This window comes from Pelobates fuscus, chromosome 1 (genome assembly GCF_036172605.1).
Source record: "Pelobates fuscus isolate aPelFus1 chromosome 1, aPelFus1.pri, whole genome shotgun sequence".
NCBI classification, from domain to species: domain Eukaryota; kingdom Metazoa; phylum Chordata; class Amphibia; order Anura; family Pelobatidae; genus Pelobates; species Pelobates fuscus.
The window spans coordinates 418241248-418266696 of record NC_086317.1 but is presented as its reverse complement, the minus strand read 5'-3'; the positions used below and the strand labels follow the sequence as shown (position 1 = coordinate 418266696).

At 36.7% G+C, this 25449-nt stretch overlaps 1 protein-coding gene across 1 annotated transcript; it reads right to left on the bottom strand.

Moving 5' to 3' along the window:
• Positions 1–7378: 7378 nt before the first annotated feature.
• Positions 7379–24447, bottom strand: LOC134570185 (keratin, type II cytoskeletal cochleal-like). Its single transcript, XM_063428488.1, has 9 exons — positions 23919–24447; positions 23308–23525; positions 19845–19905; positions 15393–15488; positions 14319–14483; positions 13360–13485; positions 9619–9839; positions 8897–8931; positions 7379–7942 (listed from the first exon to the last, which is right to left on the bottom strand). Exons 1-9 carry the CDS (start codon positions 24357–24359, stop codon positions 7779–7781), a joined length of 1527 nt encoding a protein of 508 aa, XP_063284558.1. The 5' UTR covers positions 24360–24447; the 3' UTR covers positions 7379–7778.
• Between the last annotated feature and the right edge of the window lie 1002 nt (positions 24448–25449).

The window sequence follows — 25449 nt, the reverse complement described above, 5'->3', positions numbered from 1 at the left end:
GACGCTGAACGTCCATAGGAAAGCATTGAGTAATGCTTTCCTATGGGCGGTTTGAATGCGTGCGTGGCTCTTGCCACGCATGTGCATTCGGAGCTGAGAGGAGGATCGGGGCAGAGAGATCCCCAGCGCCAAGGTAGTCCAGCGCTGGAGAAAGGTAAGTGCTTAAGACACACACACTCTCATGAACAGACGTATACACACTAGCTAACAGACACATTCTTAGTGACAGACATACAAACACTCACTCACTTACAAAACACACACTCACTGACACACTCTAACACTAACACACACACACTCTAACACACACACACTCTCTAACACACACACACACACACACACACACACTCTAACACACACACACTCTCTAACAGACACACACACACACTCTCTAACACACACACACACACACTAACACACATTAACACTTACACACACACACACACTAACACACTCTCTAACACACACACACACACTAACACACACATACTAACACACTCTCTAACACACACACACTCTAACACACACACACAAACACACACTCTCTAACACACACACACACACACTAACACACACACTCTCTCTAACACACACACTCTAACACACACACACTAACACTAACGCACACACACACACACACACTAACACACAGACACTAACACACTCTCTAACACACACACACTAACACACACACACACACACTATAACACTAACACACACACACACACACACACTAACACACACACACTTACACACTCTCTAACACACACACACACACACACACACTCTAACACACACACACTCTAACACACACACACACTAACACACACACTCTAAAACTAACACACACACACACTCTAACACACACACTAACACACACACACTAACACACTCTCTAACACACACACACACACACGCTCTAACACACACACACTCTAACACACACACACACACACTAACACAGTATCTAACACACACACACACACTAACACACTCTCTAACATACACACACACTCTAACACACACACACTAACACTAACACACACACACTCTAACACACACGTTTTTTTTTTTTTTTTAAATTGCATCCCCCAGCCTCCCTACCTTTAGGAGCGCTGAGGGATTCCCTGGGGTCCAGTGATGTCACCCGGCGGGCTGGCTGGTGGGCACGCAAGGGAGCACTCCCCCCTGAGTGCTTCCTCTTCAGCTCCCTCGCACACCGTGTACTGATACCGGTGCGTATCTTCCGGCTCCGGTATCAGTGCGGTGCACGAGGGAGCTGAAGAGGAAGCAATCAGCCAGGGAGAGAGCTCCCTCGCGCGCCTGCCAGCCAGCCATCCAACCCGCTAGGTGACACCAGGGCCAGCCTCAGGTGGCCGGCTCCTGGGCCCCCCAGGAGAAGAGACTGGCCCCAGTGCATACCGGGGCGCAGGGCGGCCGTGCCCCCTGGTGGGCCGGGCCCGGTCGCAGCCGCAACCCATGCGACCCCTGTATGTACGCCACTGCTTCCAGATCAGAATTGGTGCCATGCTGATGAGACCAACAAGGTCAAAACTGCAGTCCATGGCTGGTTTCTGGTGACCGATCCTTTTGGAGGTGAGCCTTGAGGTTGTGAGCTTGCTGTTTAGTGACTGAGTGAGTTCACTGGAATTTTACTATATAATATCTTAATCAAAATCCCATGGAAAGACAAAATTATATTTACATAAGCCAGGTGCAAACCATATAAACACTCCCTCAAGTGTTTAAATATCAACATCCATATATAATATAGAATGCACACTATAACAACTTCAATTACATACAATAAGAGTTTAACCCATTAACGCCGTTACGGCGTTCTATGCCGTCCCGCATTAAGTGGGCTTTAAAGCCATTGCGGCGGCATAGAACGCTGTAACGGCTTTGAGCCCCTTGAGATCGGAGGTACTTACCTCCGCCGCGATCCTCTTCTGGAGGGCTGCCTGACAGCCCAGGCAGCCCCCCCCCCCCCGGCAAATGAGGCCCCGGGGGCCATGTGATCGCTCTCAAAGAGCAATCACATGACCCCCTAAAGCTGGCTGTGGATCTGCCGGCAGGGGGACTGTCTGCTGGTGGGAAAGTAAAAAAAAAAGAATTAAACATGTGTAAAATTAAAATAGAAATTTATTTATATATATAATATATGTATATATTATATATATAATATATATATATATACATATTATATATATGTAACGTCATACAAAGTGTATTTTAATATTAATATAAGTACATATATTAGTATTAAAATACACTTAGAATGATGTTACATATATTTAATATATAAATATATATTATATATATATAATAGATATATACACACATATATATATATATATATATATACGTATAATTACAATAATAAATAAATACAATTATAAAATAAATAAATAAAATATTGAAACAAAATTTAATATAAATTATATATTCATATGTAATTTCATTCTAACTATTTTGTTATTAATATATATATATATATATATATATATATATATATATATATATATATATATATATGTATATATATATGTATTGGTAACAAAATACACTTAGAATGACATTCTATATATATCTATCTATACATAAAATACAAATTAACGCAAATATGTATATATAGATAAATACATATAATTACATAAAAGATTACATTAGTATACACGTAGAATTTAAATACCTATAAATGCATATATATTAAAATTCTACATGTATATTTAAGTAATCTTTTAACATAATTATGTGATTTGATTAATTAAAATTTGATTGACATGCCTGACAACACAGGGAGAAAGTGCAGAGAATTTAATTCTCTCCAAGACACCATAAAACCTGTACATAGGGGGTACTGTTTTACTCAGGAGACTTCGCTGAACTCAAATATTAGTGTTTCAAACTGGTAACTTGTATTACAATGATGATATTTTAAGTAAAAGTGAAGTTTTTTGCATTGTTTTACAAACGAACTGCACTTTTATGGACTATATTATTGTTGTAATATGTTTTACTGTTTTAAAACACTAATATTTGTGTTTAGTGAAGTCTCCCGAGAATAACAGTACCCCCTATGTACAGGTTTTATGGTGTTTTGGAAAGTTAGAGCGTCACATAAAAGACTTGCATTTCATTTTTTTGACATTGAAATTTGCCAGATTGGTTATGTTGCCTTTGAGAGCGTATGGTAGTCCAGGAATGAGAATTACCCTCATGGTGGCATACCATTTGCAAAAGTAGACAGCCCAAGGTATTGCAAGTGGGGTATGTCCAGTCTTTCTTAGTAGCCACTTAGTCACAAACACTGGCCAAATATTTGTTTTTTGCTTTTTTCACACAAAAACAAATATGATCGCTACTTTTGGCCAGTGTTTGTGACTAAGTGGCTACTAAAAAAGACTAAACATACCCCATTTTCAATACCTTGGGTTGTCTACTTTTTCAAATGGTATGCCATTATGGGGGTAATTCTCATTCCTGGGCTACCACACCGTCTCAAAGGTAACATTACTAATCTGACAAATTTCAATTTGAAAATGGAACGTTCTATATTTGACCCTGTAACTTTCCAAAACACCATAAAATCTGTTAATGGGGGGTACTGTTGTACTCGTGAGACATTGCTGATTACAAATATGTGCATTTTTGTGCAGCTTTCACAGCTAAAATGTCAGACGGAAATACAAATTTTAAAACAAATCTTATTTTCTCACATTTTTTTAAATTTTATTCATAATAAATTATGTTCCATATATGAATAGTTAATGATACATTAAAGCCCTGTTTCTCCTGAACAAAATGATATATAATAAGTGTGGGTGCACTTAATGTGACAGCGGTGAATTACGGTTGAACAGACAAATAGCGCAAATTCCAGTTTTTGTTTACGTTTTGTTTTGATCAGAACGTGCACTATTGACTCCGTCCTGAAGGGGTTAATCAATAGAAATCACAATATCAAGCAAAAAACAGTAATACACAAAGTAACAGAAATAGAGGCAAACAATAGTACTATACCAAAAAATCTTTCAAGCCCCAAGGCAGAAACACAAGTCACCAACTCCCCCAACGTTTCGGCACCAACTGGTTGCCTTTATCAAGGGTATCTGTAAACTCACAGCTCCAGCATCACAGTCAGGTTCTCTACCATGCTGTCCACCAGGGGCTTCACTAACTGTCTGCATTATTCTGCTTCCTGACCCCCTGCCTGGATTGAGCAGTGCTGATCCACCTGCAGCCCTTTTCCAATTTGAGTCAGCTGCTCCTAATTAGCAGGCTTTAAAAGCCAGCCCAGCCTGAGACCTAGGATCTGGTCATTTTGCCTGTTTTTCCTGCTGGCTCTTTGATACTCTGCTGACTGATTTCCTGTACTCAGACCTCTGCCTGCCTTACCGACTACGTTAGTCCACTGCCAGTCCTGACTCTTGCTTCTCGTCTGACCCTGCATTAGGATTTCCCCTTAATCTGTACTGCGCTTTTGGTTTTTGCCTCCTCCCTGTGCCATCTCTTGTAACTAGGTTCCAACTCCTGGTAAACTGTTACACTCAAGGTGTCCCATTCTCTCCTCCCCCTCCAAAGCCCCTCCATGTGTCTAATTTCTTCCCCAAATCCCCCCCATGTGTCTCATTTCTTCCCACAAGCACCTCCATGTGTCCCATTCACTCCCCCACCTTCTAGCCCCTCGAGGTGTCCCATACCCTCCTCCCTATAGCTCCTCAAGGTGTCCCATTCCCTCCTCTCCTCACCCCCTCCATGTGTCCTATTCCCTCCCCTCAGCCTCTCCATGAGTCCCAGTCCCTCCTTCCTCACCAGACCCTCAAGGTGTCCAATTCCCTCCTCCCTCCACGGCCCCTCAAGGTGTCCCATTCACTCCTCCCTCCTCAGCCCCTCCATGTGTCCAATTATCTCTTCCCCCAGCCCCTTTAAGGTGTCCCATTGCCTCCCCACAGACCCTCACTGTGTCCCATTGCCCCCACAACAGGGCCATCTTTCTTCATGAGAATGCTGGGCGTTGCCCATGTGCCAGGGCTGACAGGGGAGATCCTTTGATCTCCCCTGCCGGTCACAGAGAGCCAGCCCTGCTCACTTGCTTTGGGTCACTGGGCTTTCCCTCACCGGCCCAGATACCCTTCATTAGTGACAGGGAGGGAGAGCGGACCCAGGGTTGCAGGAGAGGAAGGAAGGACCTGGGAGACCATGGCAACACTCCGACACAGCACTCACCTTGAAGGAGAAGTATAGGCAGCCTGCAACCAGAGGAGCTGCAGGCTAAAGAGCACTATTTACCACCAGACCACCAAGGCTGACAGTGTGTGTGTCTGGATAAATGTAAGAAGAAGGGGGGCTACATAAAGGTGTTATTAATAGGTTGTTTTTTTTTAAATAATATATACATATGCTTCCTTAACCCTATGTATCCATCACACACACACACACACACACTCTCTGCATCCCTCACACACATAGCCCCCTCACACACACACAAACTGCACCCCTCACACACACACAGATACAGCACCCCTCACACACATATGTATCACTCCTCACACAATTTATGCACCCCTTAGACACACACACAGCACCCCTCATACACACTGCACCCCTCACATGTACACACAGTACCGCTCACACACACTCTACACACCTCACACACACACACACACATACAAACACAACACCCCTCACAGACACACACACATACAACACCACAGAACACCCACACAGCTATTTACACACACACACTTTCTGCACCCCTTACACACACACACAAATACAGCACCCCTCACACACTATATATTACTCCTCACACATACAATGTATGCACCCCTTAGACACACACACAGCACCCCTCATACACACTGCACCCTCACACGTACACACAGCACCCCTCTCACACACACACACACACACACACAGAGTACCCATCACACACACTCTGCACACCTCACACACACACACAGCACCCCTCACAGACACACACACACATACAGTACCACAGACACACCCACAGCAATATGTCTGTGTATTCAGTAGTCTGTCTTTGTACTCATCAGTCTGTGTGTCTGTACTCAGCAGTCTGTATGTGTGTACTCAGCAGACTGTGTGTGTACTCGGCAGACTGTGTATATCAGTGTTGGTGGGATCCGATCATTGGGATTCCTGAGCAATCCCTGTAGCCTTGGTGTCTACGGTTCCCAGGTAGATTAGGGTATCCTTTGCCAGGTAGGAGATATCAAACATGGAGAGGTAGGCTTATTTGTTGATGGTATTATCTTCTAAGCCCATAGGGTCTCCAGAATCGTGATCACATGCATGTTGCCATTTGTGTGCCATTTGTGTGCCATTTGTGTGTGCTCAGCAGTCTGTTTTTATGTATGTATTGCATTTACTTGAGGTACCAATAAATAAAAGCTTAATTTTTTATCAATAATTTACATTTTTATTCCAGGGAGTTGCTATGTTGACAGGGCCCTAGTGCACTGCTTTGCCCAGGGGTCTATAATGCTGTTAAGATGGCACTGCCTCCTAAAGCCCCTGAAGGTGTCCCATTGCAAAGCTCCTCAAGGTGTTCCACCCCCCCAGACCCTCCATGTGTCTCACCCCCACCCTGCTGTAACTGCAGCGGTACCCATCTGACAGGAAGAGCTCTTTCAGTGAGCACTTCCTGTCAGTCCACTTGGCCACGCTACAAACAGTGGCAGTAGTGAAACAGCACAGCACACCCCTTCTGCCGGTAATTGCAATCACGGGCCTGTTTAAGTAGAAACAGCAATGTTTTAATTGCAGTGCTAAACAAACCTCTAGTGGCTGTATTCCTGACAGCGCCTCACATGCCATCTCCACTGATTCTTCTCAGAATCCATTCGATTGGAGGAGTCTGGATCTCACCTTGCATGTGCTTATTATCCCCAATGCTCTATGGGGAGCAATGAATGGTAGAAGAAGATGAAGAGGAGTCAGCGTGACTCCACAAGAGGCAGATCAGGTTGCTGCAAGAGCATTTTGTTTGCGCTTGAGGTTAATTACATATTTTTTAAAAAACAGCTTAGCATTACAAAGGGGTGCACAGAGATCACAGTAACAACAGAGAACCCACAACCCCCCCCCCCCCCCCCTTCCTTCCCCAAAAAAAATATATATATTTATTTATTTTTTGGACTAAAGGTTCCCTTCAAGGAGTGGTTGCAAAACACATGAATCTTGCTTTGAACAAACGTGATGTTTTAAAATTCTTGAACCTAAGCATGAGATGCTCCTTGAACAGCTCTGTATATCTTACTGTACAAATATGGAGTTATAGGTGCACTCTTTACAATTTAACAAATTATTATCTTGTCATTAGCCAGAAACAAATGATTTAGAATAACAATAAAGATGTGTCCCATGTTTATTTAACACATAATTCACAGCAGGATTTAAACATTGAAAAGTGTATTTTGTTCATTGTGATAGTGCATTAAAAACATGTTAATGACTGTTTTCCCATAATGTAATCATTGTTCCCTGTGCATTACCTGTCACCATTCAATTATTACCATTTCATCATGAATGAGTTGATGATTATCTGAAACCTCATCATTATATGAACCTGCAACCATCCCCATATAATCTCAGAGCAATGTTGAAGGATGTAAGGATATTGTATTCACTAACAATGTGCTGCTCATTCAGTGATTATTATCATTGTATATACATTCATTGAAGTGATTTGGCCATGAAACAGTGACTGACTGGGAAAAAAGCATGGTAGAACTTTGCCAATGGCATCTTTAGCCCAAGTAGGTTTTCAGACTCTCGGTGGTAGATATTATTTTTACAGCTGGGCGTCTTCTTTCTGTATTTGTTGTACTGACACTTCCTCCACCATACCCAGAGCTGTATCCTCCACCAAAACCATACGAAGACGAAGATGACGGGTTACTGCTGTTTACAGCTGCAGAGCAAACAACACAAACTATTAATATCAAGCCATTTTTCCAAGTATTGTCTATTTATTCTTCCATCTGTCTGTCTATCTGTCAGTCTGTCTGCCTATCTATTCAATGGGTACAGAGTGTAAATGCCTGCAGCTGGAGCAGCCTATAGGCTTCACGGCATGAGCAATGTTTGGATGGGTATCAAATAAAATTTAATTTGTATATCTGACCTATGTGTTAATTGGGGGGCATGGGCAAATAATACGGTACTTAAATAGTACAAATGCTCATAAAACCTCATTTGCCACTTAAGATTTGAAAAAGAAAACAAAATATCACAAAATGTTTACCAAAGAGGCAGGTTGGTAATATTTTATTGAATAGACAGGTTTAATGGCACTACATACAGGGAATATTAAAATATAATTATACCATACTTATATTATACCAGCTATTGACTATGTTGCCATAAATTGTAGTAAAGAAATAACTTGAATTTGTATATATTTATCTTTACATTGTATAATAAATAGTAATAAAATAAAGTAAAATGTGAATAAGAACTTCACAATAAAATTATTAAAAATATATTTTGTGTGTTATCATAAAGTGTGTTATTCAAAACAAATATGCAAAAGTTTAAACTATGCTAAGATTGATAATAGAATTATTTCAAATTGTTTTACGTGAATAACTGCTTAAGTATCTAACTCTGGGCTCTATGTTCCGGGAACTTTTTTGTTAAAAGCACTTAGGATGAGACCTTTTATGCGATACCAAATTATTACTCACCAACAATAATGATGAGAAAATATTATGGCGATTAGTAATGCAACTAGTACAAATTACTAATAATAGTATCCGAAAGTTGACAGCATATGGGTTGACAAGATTGAAGTTAAAACGTATTAAAATGCATGTACATCACTTTTGATTAAGTGAAAATTGACCATAAATAGTGAGCTACTTACAAACATTCACAGTATTTGTGACCTCCCCTGATATTCTGTATAGAAAAAAAGACAATCACATTAATCAAAGTACACATGGTAAGAATACAAATATAGACTGAGATAGGCAAATCGCTAGTTATAGGTAAAATATTCGGAATAAATAATTGGAAAAAAATTAAAACATATTTACAGTAAAATCATTCTTCAAATTCACAAACTTTTTTCATTTTCAGCTTTTTAGTAACCTAACTCAAGAATAAAATGAAAACCATTTTACTATTTACAGTGAAATCATTGCTCAGATTTGCCTTCTTTCTTAATTTTACATATTCTTTTTTCAATAATTTCATATTTTCATATTTTTAAGTAAGCTTTTCAAATGTTTTAATATTTTTGGCCAAACTTTTAAAATTATTTTATATTTTAAAAAATATCTTAATATTTTTTATATGTTTTATATATTGATATATTTCATGTATATAATTCATATTTTAATATTTTTTATTTTTTTCAAGTTTAGCCAAAATATTTAATCAAGGCCAATGTTAGGATAAAAAAAAAAATATATTTATTAACAGTACCCTGTTATAAATGATGAAGATATATAAAAAAAATAGATATAAATAATCAGAATATTAAAGTCGTCAGATTTATACCAATATTAAACATATTAAAATTAGATTTATGCTCATCAACAAAAACTATGCACATTTGAAAGACTTTTCTGCAAGACCACAAACCTGCTTTCTTCTCCTTCCAGCAGTTTCCTATAGGTGGCGATCTCAATATCCAGAGCCAGTTTCACGTTCAGCAGTTCCTGGTATTCTCGCAGTTGGCGAGCTATTTCTTGCTTGGCATTCTGCAGAGCAGCTTCCAATTCAGCCAACTTTTCTCGGGCATCTTTTAAAGCAAACTCCCCACGTTGTTCAGCATCAACAATAGATGCTTCAAGACTGGCAATCTGAAAATAAGTAACATGATATCTCTATAACAATAATATTTGTATATATACTTTATGCAAATGTAAGCACGGGAATTTGTCTAATTAATCAGCCAATCTATGGTTGTAAGAAATACTTAAAGAAGCACTTATACCGGCGAAACGCATTGTATTTTTTTTACTATTCTATTTTTTAGCATTAAAGTATATTTGGCATCCACTTATTTGTGTGTTTGACCATTTATTTAACTTTTTATGCTTTTGTTATTTTTATTAATTTTATTATTTTCCTGACATACTAGCCTACATCTGCTCAACTAAATGTGAGTAAATTACTATGATTAATATGTAGCATTATATTTTACCACAGTGAGCACTTTTGTTTGTTTTCTTTATATTGTTTCCGGTATATTTATTTGCAAGCTGAGATATCGATCTATAAAGCTATATATCAGGGGGGATTATACCACTATATGCCATTTTACTTAGAGCTGGTTTATAGTTCCATCAAATGTGAGCGCTAGTTTTCATATCTGTGTTGTGAGCCCACACCTAGCACTAATATTGCACTATCATCATCTCTCTGTTTCATTTAATATATTGGATTAGAAACCGAAGTCTGGAGAGCCTTTAACTAAGAAGCACAAAAGCATTCTTTAACTATATTGGACTAAATTATTGGCGCAACCTATTTTTGCTAAATGCACTCATGTTCTGTTTTTTAGGTACTTTAATTTTGAAGTTATGTTCCAAGCATACACAAATATATTGAGCAACATGTAGGAACGTTTACAGTTAGTATTCTGGGTGGATATTTTAAAGATCTTAGTTTTTAATTAATTAGTTACGTAATTAGTTATGCTCACCCATTTTAAGCTCCAAAATATTGCTGTATCATGTCTGAGCATGTTAACCCCTTAACGCCGTTACGGCGTTCTATGCCGTCGCGGCTTTAAAGGGCTTTAAAGCCGTTACGGCGGCATAGAACGCCGTAACGGCTGAAGCCCCCAGGAGGTAAGCTATACTTACCTCCGCCGCGATCCTCTTCTGGGGGGCTGCCTGAGAGCCCAGGCAGCCCCCCTCCGGCAAATGAGGCCCCCGGGGGCCATGTGATCGCTCTCAAAGAGCGATCGCATGGCCCCCTATAGCTGGCTATGGATCTGCCAGCAGGGGGGTGTCTAAAATATTAGACAGTCCCCCTACTGGTAGGAAAGTATAAAAAAAAATTAAATACACATGTTAAAATAAAATAAAAGTATTTATATATATATATATAATATATGTATATATATTATACATATAATATATATACATATTATATATATGTAACGTCATACGTAATGTATTTTAATATTAATATTAGTATATATATTAGTATTAAAATACACTTAGAATGACGTTACATATATATAATATGTATATATATTATATATATAATAGATCTACATATATATATTATATATATATATACGTATAATTACAATAATAAATAAATTAAATAAATAAATAAATAAATAAATAAATAAAATATTGAAACAAAATTTAAAATAAATTATATATTCATATGTAATTTCATTCTAACTGTATTTTGTTATTAATATATATATATATTGGAAACAGAATACACTTAGAATGACATTTTATATATATCTATCTATATATAAAATACAAATAACCGCAAATTTATATATATATATATAGATAAATACATATAATTACATAAAAGATTACATTAGTATACACGTAGAATTTAAATACCTATAAATGCATATATATTAAAATTCTACGTGTATATTTAAGTATTTTTTTAACATAATTATGTCATTTGATTAATTAAAATTTGATTGACATGCCTGACAACACAGGGAGAAAGTGCAGAGAATTTAATTCGCAAGCACTATATTTGACCCTGTAACTCTCCAGGACACCATAAAACCTGTATATAGGGGGTACTGTTTTACTCGGGAGACTTCGCTGAACTCAAATATTAGTGTTTAAAACTGGTAAATTGTATTACAACGATGATATTTTAAGTAACAGTGACGTTTTTGCATTTTTTACAAACAAACGGCACTTTTATGGACTATATTATTGTTGTAATATGTTTTACTGTTTTAAAACACTAATATTTGTGTTTAGTGAAATCTCCCGAGAATAACAGTACCCCCCCATGTACAGGTTTTATGGTGTTTTGGAAAGTTAGAGAGTCACATATAAGGCTTGCATTTCATTTTTTTGACATTGAAATTTGCCAGATTAGTTATGTTGCCTTTGAGACCGTATGGTAGCCCAGGAATAATAATTACCCCCATGATGGCATACCATTTGCAAAAGTAGACAACCCAAGGTATTGCAAATGGGGTATGTCCAGTCATTTTTAGTAGCCACTTAGTCACAAACACTGGCCAAATATTAGTTTTTTTTGCTTTTTTCACACAAAAACAAATATGAACGCTAACTTTGGCCAGTGTTTGTGACTAAGTGGCTACTAAAAAAGACTAAACATACCCCACTTTCAATACCTTGGCTTGTCTACTTTTTCAAATGCTATGCCATTATGGGGGTAATTCTCATTCCTGGGCTACCACACCGTCTCAAAGGTAACATTACTAATCTGGAAAATTTCAATTTGAAAATGGAACGTTCTATATTTGACCCTGTAACTTTCCAAAACACCATAAAACATGTTAATGGGGGGTACTGTTGTACTCGTGAGACATCGCTGATTATAAATATGTGCATTTTGTTGCAGTAAAACCTAACAGTATTATGACATTTACAGCTAAAATGTGAGGCGGAACTACAAATAAAAAAAAAATTCAAATTTCTCACAGTTTTTTTTATTTTATTCATAATAAATTGTTTCATATATAAATATTTTGAAAGCCCTGTTTCTCCTGAACAAAATGATATATAATAAGTGTGGGTGCATTTAATATGAAAGAGGTGAATTACGGTTGAACAGACATATAGCGCAAATTCCAGTTTTTGTTTACGTTTTGTTTTGATCAGAACGTGCACTATTGACTCCGTCCTGAAGGGGTTAAATTAACTACCACATTCAGAAATCTTCTGTAAACAGTGGTCATGAACCTATGTTAAGGGATATGCTTAGCAGTGCTATAGAAAGCTAAGTGAAAATTAGCAGTACTTCTTGATTTGGTGTAAGCATATTGCAGATGCTTCAAAGATTTTGTAGCAAATGCAAGAACTTCAAATGTGAGTATCTTTTTATATTTTATTGTTTAACATATTATTTGTGTATATCTATTTCCAGTCATTAGCTATGCAGTAATAAAACCAGTGGATCAGTTACTGCATGGAATAGTCCTTTACACTCTTTAAAATCCATTATATATCCCTTAAGCACTTACAAGCAATAAGTAAAATATATAATCAGAAAACATATCATATATTGGATGACACACACAAAAAAAGTTGGATTATTTTTTAGTGACAAAAGAAAACCTCTTTTTCATTAGTTGAAATTTTCTAGAACAGTAAACTAAGCTGGAATGATTACGTGTCCTGAGCCTCTTACCTGTTTTTTCACATTCTCAATTTCAGCCTTCAGCTTCTGAATTGCTCGATTAAGTTGTGAAACTTCATTCTTTATATTTTTCAGGTCATCTCCTTGTTGGCCTGCAGCAGCCTCCAGCTGCTTGTACTGTTGTAATAATGAGAGAGAAAGGTTAAAAATAATTTCTTCCAATTTAAATTGACGTTTCATGACTAGTTTTTTTATGTTTTTTTTATTCTTTGAGAAAGTTAAAATATTGGACATTTTGACGCATTAATATTTTCTTTTTTTTACATTGATTTTTAGAAGCAAATGTTATATTCTATGGCATTATAGTATATTTGCACAGTCAGCCTTTATGTTTTTTTGGCATTACATTGTAATCCCATTGTACAGCGCTACGGAATCTGATGGCACTATATAAATAATAAAATAATAATAATTATCAGGGTTCCAAACCTAGCTGTGCTTTATGAATACAAACAATGCATTGCCTAAAGCGCACCATCAGTCATTTGATTTTGACTTAATTTTTTTTTTCCTTTTTTATCCATGTGTTTTCTTAATTATACTCAATAAAATATACACCAGCAAAGAAATGATATTATTTATATTTTATCATCTTTGATTATTTTGGGCACTTGAATTGTAAGAATTATAATTTTAAAGTCTGTCTTGACTTTAATATAGGTCTTCTTAATAATCAAGACATATCCAAAAGAAACACCTTCGAGGTACTTTTTCATTACAGAATACCAAATGAAGATACAATTAGCCTAAAGCTATTTCAGGTTAACTGCCTAGAAAGATTGAATATAGATGTAAGTTCACCAAATTCAAAGATCTAATCAAAAGTATAGCACATTTATTTGAGGGTCTACATATATATTCTGCTTAAATAATAAATATATTCACGTTGCTCTTCAGATAGAATGGGATAACAACACCCTGCATTTGGTTAACGTTCTGTTTTTTCGTACCTTATTTTGGAAATTTTCTTCTGCCTCAAGTCTGCTTTTATTGGCAAGATCTTCATACTGTGCTTTAACTTCAGCAATAATGTCATTGAGGTCCAGTGAACGGTTGTTGTCCATTGAGAGAATGACAGAAGTGTCAGATATTTGATCTTTAAGTTCTGAAAGTTCCTGCAGTTACATAAGGGAAAAATACTGATAACATTGCCTCCATATTTTTTTATTCTGATAAAGAGGGCCCATTTAAGAATCATTTCAATATGTATTTATAATTATAATATTGAGATTTTGAAGGAATGTAGGGAAAATCATTAGATTATGTTGGGAGAGTTCCAATTTTTGGTTCCTGACCCTTCCTCCTGGGTTTGTTGCCAAAAAGCATAGTGTGAGTGCATCACTAGACTCGCTCATGCTACTCTAAGGCTACAAGGACTCTGCAGAGAAAACTGAAACAGTGTTACCTGTGTGGTCTGCCCTCAGTGGGCTTACCTGTGTGATTGGTATGCAGCCTGGCATGCATTCATGCCCAGACTGACCTGCCAGTAATTTGGGTGGATCAGACCCCATTTCAGGTGAGTCCGCCCCCCTTTGGACAGCACCAGTGATGCAATTCGCATCACTAACCATCCTCCCCCTTTTATACGTCCACTCAAATTGATGTGAGATAATAGTACTCTTGCTAGTAGGCCTGTTGCCAATGCATTTTTATTGTCCTTCAAATAGTCCAGACATCTAGAATACTAGTCTCCAATACATGGAACTCAATTATTATTTTTTTTTAACTTAGTAATCAAAGAGCACAACTGATTCAACTCTTTTTCATAAAAAAATAGATATCCTTAAAATATTTAATTTTAATTTGCCTTTCCAAATGTTCTCAAATTCCACATTGACACACATGGTTAGACACAACCATCACAAGCACAAAACATTCTAAATGTTAAATTAGTCATTGGCATCACTTACAAATTATTAAATTAAAATTACTAGAAAAAAAAAGTAGAAATGTCCTATTCAATAATCAGTAGATCAAAAAACATTGATACTGAAACACAAAACTCCTGCAAGATGGATAATTACCTGTTGATAAAGATTTCTTAAGAAATTGAGCTCGTCATTCAGCCCATTCACTTTTGCTTCCAGTTCCACCTTCGCTAAGTATGCAGTGTCTACATCCTAAAGGGATTTTACATAAACAAATTATCACTTCTTGTATGCAAAATAATAAAGCGCAATAATAAAGCACAATACATTTGGTTACTGGTAAAAAAAAAAAATATGCTCCAATGAAATATGCATCCATTGACACTCAGAAATTGCATTTAATGCATGTAATTATTTAAATTTCCAAAGACACAAAAAACTCAAGTCTCTAACTGCATAGAGTAAGGAACAGAAGAGAGGAAATTCTCGTAGCAATTAAAGTACCATTTACTATTACTGGACACAAAATCCAAGTGTGCAATTATTAATGAGAATACCTAATAGGTAAGACACTAGGTGTGAGATAAAATTCCACTGATGTTAAGCCTACATGGTTATGGATATTTCCTTTATAAAGCTAGAGCATCAAAAGTGGTCTATTAACTAGATCTCTAAAAGGAAATGAAATATTCCCTATTGCTGGACATTATGCTAACTACAAATCACCAAACTAAGATACAAATTAAACATTAGTAATGCCCGACGTGCGTTTCGGCGCTAAAAGTAGTGCGCCTTCATCTGACTCTAGCCCCAGATGAAGGTGCACTACTTTTAGCGCCGAAATGGGCATCGGGCTTTACTATTTGTTTGGTCATTGGTAGTTAACATAACGCTAATGACGGTCATTGATTATGGGGACCTAGTGTATGCACCCGCACCGCAAACCCACCTTAATAAACCTAATACATTATATAATTAATTCTGCCACTTTGTACTAGAATGTAAGTACTTTACCCACCACTGTGACATGTTAAAAGAGCTAAACTGGCTGTCGCTGGAATCCCGACGCACTCTTCATCTTTCCAGCCTTGTGCATAAGAACATTTCTGGGAAGCTGATACAGTAAAATCTTCACTCAATCTAAAATCTTTTAAGAGATTTATGGCGAAATACCTCAGCACAGAATGCACCTGTCATGGTTGAATATATTTATTACCTGTTATGTATTAAATTTATATATGTGTGTGTATATATATATATATAGTTTGTATATTGTATTTTTGGAATAATGTATCCTATTGTAACAATGCAATGTTTTGTGGACAAAGACCCAGGACATACTTGAAAACAAAAGAGAACTCTCAATGTATCCATCCTGGTAAAATATTTTATAAATAAATAAGTTAGTCTGATTATTATTATTATTTTTATTTTTCCTTTAATTTTGGGGAGCACAAGGGTATGGGTTTTTGTTTGCTGGAAAGAGGTTCAGAGATCGAGATTGTATCTATGATGCAGGGTTAGGATTGATAGTGAGGAGATTGGAGCCCTATACTTAAATTTTTAGTTATTTATCCTATTTAAGTGGTATGTAAGGATCTTTTATCATAGAAACATAGAAACATAGAAACATAGAATGTGACGGCAGATAAGAACCATCTAGTCTGCCCACTTTTTTTTAAATACTTTCATTAGTCCCTGGCCTTATCTTATACTTAGGATAGCCTTATGCATATCCCATGCATGCTTAAACTCCTTTACTGTTTTAACCTCTACCACTTCAGCTGGAAGGCTATTCCATGCATCCACTACCCTCTCAGTAAAGTTATACTTATTTTTAAGCCTTTGCCCCTCTAATTTAAGACTATGATCTCTTGTTGTGGTAGTTTTTCTTCTTTTAAATACAGTCTCCTCCTTTACTGTGTTGATTCGATTTATGTATTTAAATTTTTCTATCATATCCCCCCTTTCTTGTCTTTCCTCCAAGCTATACATGTTAAGTTCCTTTAACCTTTCCTTGTAAATTTTATCCTGCAATCCATGAACCAGTTTATTAGCCCTTCTCTGAACACTCTCTAAAGTAGCAATATCCTTCTGGAGATACAGTCTCCAGTACTGCGTACAAGTGAGGTCTCACCAGTGTTCTGTTCAATGGAATGAGCACTTCCCTCTTTCTACTGCTAATACCTCTCCCTATACAACCAAGCATTCTGCTAGCATTTCCTGCTGCTCTATTACATTGTCTGCCTACCTTTAAGTCATCAGAAATAATCACCCCTAATCACCCCTAAATCCCTTTCCTCATCTGTTGAGGTTAGAACTCTACTCTGTACTTTGCCCTTTTTACATCCAAGATGTATTATCTTGCACTTATCCACATTACATATCAGTTGCCACAACTCTGATCATTTTTCTAGTTTACCTAAATCATTTGCCATTTGGCTTACCCCTCCTAGAAAATCAACTCTGTTACACATCTTAGTATCATCAACAAAAAGACACACCTAACAATCAAGACCTTCTGTAATATCACTAATAAAAACATTAAAGAGAATGGTCCAAGTACAGATCCCTGAGGTACCCCACTGGTGACAAGCCCATGTTTCGAATATACTCCATTGACTACAACCCTCTGTTGCCTGTCACTCAGCCACTGCCTTACCCATTCAACACTATTGGAATCCAAACTTCAAGATTGCAGTTTATTGATAAACCTTCTTTGTGCAAGAGTGTCAAAAGCCTTACTGAAATCTAGGTAAGCTATGTCTACTGCACCACCATGGTCCATTATTTTAGTTACCCAATCAAAAAAATCAATAGGAATTTTGACAGTTGAAATAGAACCTCTTCCTCTGTAAACTCACATGTAACAAAAGACTAATTTGTCCTTTTTCCTAACTGAGGCCCCTTTCCTTCATTTTCATCTGTAAATACTGAGCAAAAATATTAATTGAGGCAGTCAGCTAGACCTTTATCGTCTTCTACATACGTTCCTTTTTTTGTTTTTAATCTAACTAATCCTTGTTTTACTTTCCTTTTCTCATTTATGTATCTAAAAAATGTTTTGTCCCCTTTTTTACTGACTGTGCTATTTTCTCTTCTGTGTGTGATTTGTAAGCTCTTATAACTTGCTTAGCCTCTTTCTGCCTAATCGTATTGATCATTCTGACTTCCTCACTTTTATAATTACTAAATGCTAACTTTTTGTTTTATACTATTTTGGCCACATCTGCGGAGCACCATAGTGGTTTCTTGAATTTTTTTTTGCTTTTACTGACAAGCCTAATGCAATTTTCTGTTGCCTTCAGCAGTGCAACTTTTAAATAATCCCATTTCTCTTCGACTCCATTTATATTGCTGCAGTCTGATAATGACTCCTTTACACATATTCTTATTTTAGAAAAGTTTGTTTTTCTAAAGTCTAAAACTTTTGTTTTTGTGTGGTGTGACTCAGTCACTGTTCTTATATTAAACCACACTGACTGATGATCACTGGATCCTCAACTTTTACCTACAGTTATATCTGATACCAAATCTCCATTTGTTAAAACTAAATTTAGTATGGCCTCCTTACGAGTTGGCTCCTCAACGACTTGTTTTAGAGACAATCCCAGTAGGGAGTTTAGAATATGTCTGTTATCCCGAGGTATTAGGTGAATACATTTGTATCTAAATTATCCAGTACTTAGTTACCTCGAGGACCTTATTCCTCTAATAACTTTGTCACACTTTTTGTTGCTTCTCTTGTAGATGAGAGAGGAGGAAAAAGGAGGGGGTCTTTTGTATAATATAATATATTTTAACAAAGTTTTTCAGTTTCTTATTACATTGAGGACCTCCGACACTCTAATTACTCCGCTACTCCATTTGCAACATTGTGATAGGCTACCGAGTTTTTTACTTTCCCTGCCATTAACTACTACCCTTTGATGATAAGGGGCTCTCGATCCCCACCCTGTAATATACTCGAATCTTTACTGTCTGCATGTTTCCTATTTCCCTATCCTGTTTTCTCTTAGTAGAGATTTAGTTAATAGACCACTTTTCTGATGCCCATACTCAGAATCCTAGAGGCTTAACATAAGTGGAACTTTATCTTACATCTCTTACCTATTTGGTACTGTCTATCCCAAATTAAACACTTCAGACTTTTGTCCAGCAAAAGGGAATATTTCATTTCATTTTAGAGATTCAGTTAATAGACCACTTTTGATTCCCTAGCCTAATAAAGGAAATATCCATAACCATAGAGGCTTAACATCAGCGGAATTTTATCTCACACCTAATCTCTTACCTATTAGGTATTCTCATTAATAATTGCACACTTGGATTTTGTGTCCAGTAATAATAAATTGTACTTTAATTGCTACGAGAATTTCCTCTCTTTTGTTCCTTATTCTATGCAGTTAGAGACTGGAGTGTTTTGTTTCTTTGGCTATATATATTGGATTATGCCCCAATTTGGAAATTCAAGAGAGACCTTCTTTCCTCTTCTTTTTGCACGTTAATAATAAAAGTTTCAGCAGCTCACCCAACAGGGTGCACATTTGATGTCAGTAATTAACCCCCTTGTTGCATTACTTTGTAATGTTAGTTATAAGATTCTACCTTTTTTAGTACAACAAAGTCATTTTCAGCTCCAGCACGTGCATTTATTTCATCTTCATACCTGTACAAAGATATTGTATATAAAGTGAGAAAATGACACCCTGTTGCAATGTTTATTAAATCATCATTTTATTTTTGCAGTATCACGCTATCATATAGAGAGCAGTTACTAGTGCAATTCTACTGCTATCAGAACAGATACTGCTATCATATTATTATATCACCAACATGTTTTATGTCAGACAAATATTAGGCTATGTCACTTTGTTGCTAATAAAAGTGTTAGCACAGGGATAAATAAAAAAGTATTTTTTCTCATTAGTTTTTGAATACCTTAGTGTTTGCTGCTATGCTATGGGTATGAATAATAAAAAAAATATGGGGAACATGGTCAGCTGAGTTTGCAGTCAATACGGCCCTTCCATCTAAATTTGTTCAATTTCTAGATGCCATTTTGGATATTGTAGAAGCGGACTTCAGGTACAGATTTATTTTAAGTTTTACATTAGCTTAAGATTTTACCAGCATATTGTATAGGTTAAACTAATGCTTACCTGGATGTGGACTTGTTAACCAAATGCCAACATATTAATTTACATCATTTTAATATTACATTTCTCTTAAAATTCTTCTGGATGACTTCATTCAGTTGACCTTTCATCAAACTCTATAAACAGAGAGCTGCAATGTGTAAGTAGCCACTGAGGGCATCAGGAGATAATGATTGGCTAAGGCAGTATTTGGCACCACCCTCACCCTCTCTCCTTGGCTGATATCCTCAGAATTGACAATCTCACCCAGTCCAATGGGAAATTGGCTGAGATTGGCTGAGATAATTAATTCTAATGATGTGAGCCAAGGAGGCGGACCCGTGCAGCACTGGAAAAAAGGTGAGTTTTTAAATTTTTTTAAGGGGAGCATGTGTTTCTAACACTATAGGGTCAGGAATACATGTTTTTATTCCTGACCCTATAGTGTTCCTTTAAATATCTTTAATCTGTTGTGCAATCTGTTACTGTGTTTCTTAAAAATGGTAGAATTGTTTACCCCTGGACAAATGGGGGAAGGCATAGCATAACTAATACCCATGGATTCAGTGCTGGTGTTAAATATTGCAACAATGTTGCAGAAAATGGAGGAGTTTTAAGTAGAGTAGAGGGGAGGGGACTTACCAGTCAGCAGGATCAGTTGAGGGACCCTTACGGAATTTCCAACCCTCCCTCCCTGGATTTGGTGTGTTTGTGTGGTCTTTCTTTGCTTTTCTCTATTATCACAGCTGGTGGGATTCCTGGACAGCACAGTCAAGGGAAGGAGTAAGACAAGTTGTCACCTTGGGGAATCTACAGTGTGCACATGGCTGATGGCTAGTGACAGCTGTGTTGGGCTCTTGGAGAGAAGGTTGGAGAACTGCTCCAACAGCTGATAGGGTTTAAGAATATTGTATTATAGTTTAATAAAGCTGTGTGCCCTTATCCACTTAAAACGATGGGTTTGAGATATGGGTCCGCAGTCAAGTTATACATGTGCTGTTTGAAATTCTACAAGGTGCCATGTTCTGAAGTGTGACTGATAGGTGTTGTTGAAATTACATTCGATAAGATAAAGCCTGAGTTCATACTTGCCTAACAGTTTGTCCTTTTTAGTTTATTTTACATTAATACCAGTTACCTATTATCATTACATTACACTTTGTTTGTTGACAATGATGACAAATAGACACTGAAGCCCATATAATGTTACAACATGCAGACAGTTACTATCTGACTTGCTACCAAACTGGTTATGTCAGTGTTTACGGTCAAAAGATAAAATGATAGTGTATCGGGGAATTTTGCAATTGTTTTGAGAAACCACACCCTGTGCATAAAAATACTAATACCAATGCCACATTAGTACTACTAGTACTACATAGGACTCTTAAAGGTAATCGTTAGTAGTTATGGTGACTGACATGCTTGCATATTATTTGTAATGATCGATTAATACTGTGAATCTTTCTGTAGGATTTTTTATACATTAAATAGGAATTCTTGGCTCTATTTAGTGATTACTTGGACATATCCTTTAGCAGGGCACTTGTATTCAGGTAAGAAACACAGATATGACATAACGAGGGGATTTAATTATAATCCAATTAGTGTAGAACAGAGGTAGGCAACCTTCGGCACTCCAGATGTTTCAGAGTACACCTCGCATGATGCTTTACCAGCATTATGGCTGTACAAGCATTATGGGACATGTAGTCCACAACATCTGGAGTGCTGAAGGTTGCCTACCCGTACGAAGGAGAATCTAAGGCCATGAAAATTCCCCAATTATCATAATACATGGACAAATGTGTAAAATGATCATTATAATGCATTCATCTTTCTAAAATACTCCACAAACTCTTGGGCACATGTAAAATGAATTGAAGTAAAATAATAAAATTGGCTAATATTTCTGTCACTAAGAAAAGGAAGCAATTGATTGGCTTCCAAAATAAACAAATGACAACGAGGAATACACAATCATCATTTGCATGTTAAAGAAAACCACAGTACCACTTAATATACTCAATCACTTAACAATTACCTTATTTTGTTATCAATGCAACCTTAACAAATTACACTACAATTCTAACATTCTATGAACTTGACAATAATCTTGTAAACTGTACTAGGCCCCTAGAAACCATAAGTTGTAAGTTATGGTTTCCAGGGGCCTAAGTTGATAAGTTGTTGACATTAAAGGCAAACTTGTCATCTAGCACAATATGTGGGGCAGTAAGACAATAAACACAACTATATAACAGAGTTGAGCAAAGGTGTAAAAACTGAGCAATTATAACAGAAAACAATAGAATGTTCCCAATGAATGTTCCAATACAAATATAAAATGCTTTTGAGACATGTATTCCAAGTCAGGTGTGTAATGTCATGAGCAGTGTACAACTCTAACTTCTCATAGTGTGATGTGGTGTCTGCTAATATGCATAGTATGGTTCACTGGGGGATCACTGTGCCTAATGAATAAAGGTACACACTTCAGCATATCTTCCCTTTCACGAAATATTTATAGCAAAGTATGATTCAAACTTCAAAGAAGCCAACTCTGGCATATATGTTTACTATATGATAGATTTTTATGTTGATCTACTAGACCACTTAGCAGTTCTTTAATTTATTATCTTGTCCTAAGGGTGAACAAACTATATGATCAGCCTTTTGAACATTGCCATTGAGTATACATGGCTTATGTCAATCACAGCTAACCGTGGCTTTGTGGACGTTTGTAAACTACTTTTCACATGGTACTCAATATAAAACAGGCTGGGCATCATGGGAAATGTAGTTCATAAACATATGCATTACTGGCTTAAGCGTTTTAAATACAGATTCTCCCATGAGAACGTTTTTTCACAGTGAATTCTAGTGCGAGTACAACATACCTATAATATTGATCTATATGTTAATGTACATACTTTGTTTTAAATTCTTCAACGCGATCCTGCATGTTACGCAATTCTCCATCAAGACGACCTTTGCTATTATTTAAGTTGTCCAACTGGCTTCTCAGACTGTTTATGTATGCATTAAAAATACCATCAATGCCACTCTTGACAGTAGCCTGGCCTCCTTGTTGCTGTAGGAGGCTCCATTTAGTCTCGAGCACTTTATTCTGCTGTTCTAAAAATCGGACCTAATCATCAATAAGAAAGCAATTAGCAACTTGAACATGTCATATTATCAATAAAACAAATAATAACAGTATGAGAGATATTTATTTAATGATAAACATCATACTTTTGCCACAAGACATTTTGTAAACATAAATATAGGCCACACAAACACACACACACATGAATATTGATTTATGAAGATAAATATCACAGAGAGACTGGCAGAAACACAGACAAACAGAAAGATAAACAGGGAGAACAACAGAAAGACAAGCAGATGGCAGAAAGATAGATAGATAGACAGACAGACAGACAGACAGACAGACAGACAGACAGACAGACAGACAGATAGATAGATAGATAGATAGATAGATAGATGTTATAATGAAGAATAACAGTTTTGTATAATGTACCTTGTCAATGAAGGATGCAAATTTGTTGTTTAGTGTCTTGATCTGCTCCCTCTCTTCCTTCTTTACCACTGAAATATTTGGATCAATCTCCACATTTTTAATTGAAGCCAGAAGGTTTTGGTTAACACTCACATTAACAATACCAGCAGATTGAAAAGAAGACCCAGAACCTGAATAGCCACCTGAACCACCAGACCCTCCAATTCCAAAACCTGAGCCTTGTCCAAGTCTACCTCCACTTGAACCAGTGGATATTTTTCTACCACCACTTGCATCACCCAACTGAAAGAGGCTTTTGCTTCCAAAACCAGCACGCGCACCCCCAAACTGACTTTGAGTTACAGGGGCCGAAATGCGTCTGTTTATGCTGGTTTGTCCTAAAGAGGATGTGCTAAAACCTCTTCCAGAACTAACTCCATAAACTGATTGACTCCGGCTCATTTTGGCAACAGATGATTCACCAAAAAGACAATAAAAAAAGCAAAGGACCAGTTCAAGAGATGAGCCAGTGTATTCTGAATATTTCAGTTACGCTTTTATCTTTACAAAGCAATGGGCTTGGCTATTTTTAAACAGATCAATTTACATCCATGCCCTGGTCATAGCTTTGAGCACTTTGTTATGTTCAACCTGCTATACATATGAAAATATGTTGTTTCCTTAAAGGCATTCGTGTTTATGTTGTTTTACAAACACATACCTTTGTTTTGTGGGGTTGTTGATTTAAACCTTGTGAGTTATTTATCTGCTGACCACAGATAAAGCTGATGACCCTGCCCACATTCTGAAAGACTTTTCTTCAGAACGGACTGAAATACATGGAATAGAGAGAGGATAGAAAAACATCTCTTATTTCACTATTTCGTTCTCAGTGCACTTCATGGAAAATCTTACTAGTAATAGTTTCCAAGGCACTTATTACCCATTTGTGATAACCTAGTTAAATTTTAATTATCTTTTATAATCGAGTTGTCCCTTGGACAAAGTAGGTTGCTATTTAGCTAAATTTTAGTTTATTCCTGAGTTCTTTTGATTTATGGTTTTAAAATGAGTAATGCGACAACCTTCAGATACCAGTAAACCATCTTTTATCTCTGATAAAGGATTTTAGTCCAACTAGAACGTTCTTTTCTGGTTCATCCTTAAATTCAACAGAATATTTTTCTTGAAGTAGAGTATTTTCAAACTGTATAGAATCAGTAACCATTATTAGAAAGCCATTAATGTTCACTGGTATCAGTTTGAAAGCCCTTATAGCATCTTGTAAGCTCAACATTTTTGAGGGCATGTCCAAGAAAATAATTCAAAGTTTTTCATGAAAATCAGCTTGCTCAAGAAATCTAAGGACATTAATTTAGCATCTATTGTTGGTTGTAACAGAGCTTGCCACCATGAGTTGTAAAAAATCTTTACTCCACATGTGTAAAATTAACACACCAATGATATACAGTGGCGTACCTTCCACGGTCGCAGGGGTCGTAGCTTCTTGCTGAGCATTGCCATGGTAACCACGGCAACGGTCGATTACACG

Excerpts from the sequence above, each read along its gene's own strand:
- LOC134570185 (XM_063428488.1), bottom strand. The coding sequence starts at position 24,359 with ATGAGCCGGAGTCAATCAGTTTATGGAGTTAGTTCTGGAAGAGGTTTT. Across the intron at positions 23,526-23,918 it reads TTGCATCCTTCATTGACAAG|GTCCGATTTTTAGAACAGCA; the intron begins GTACATTATACA and ends ATTGATGATTAG. Across the intron at positions 14,484-15,392 it reads TAAGAAATCTTTATCAACAG|GAACTTTCAGAACTTAAAGA; the intron begins GTAATTATCCAT and ends ATGTAACTGCAG.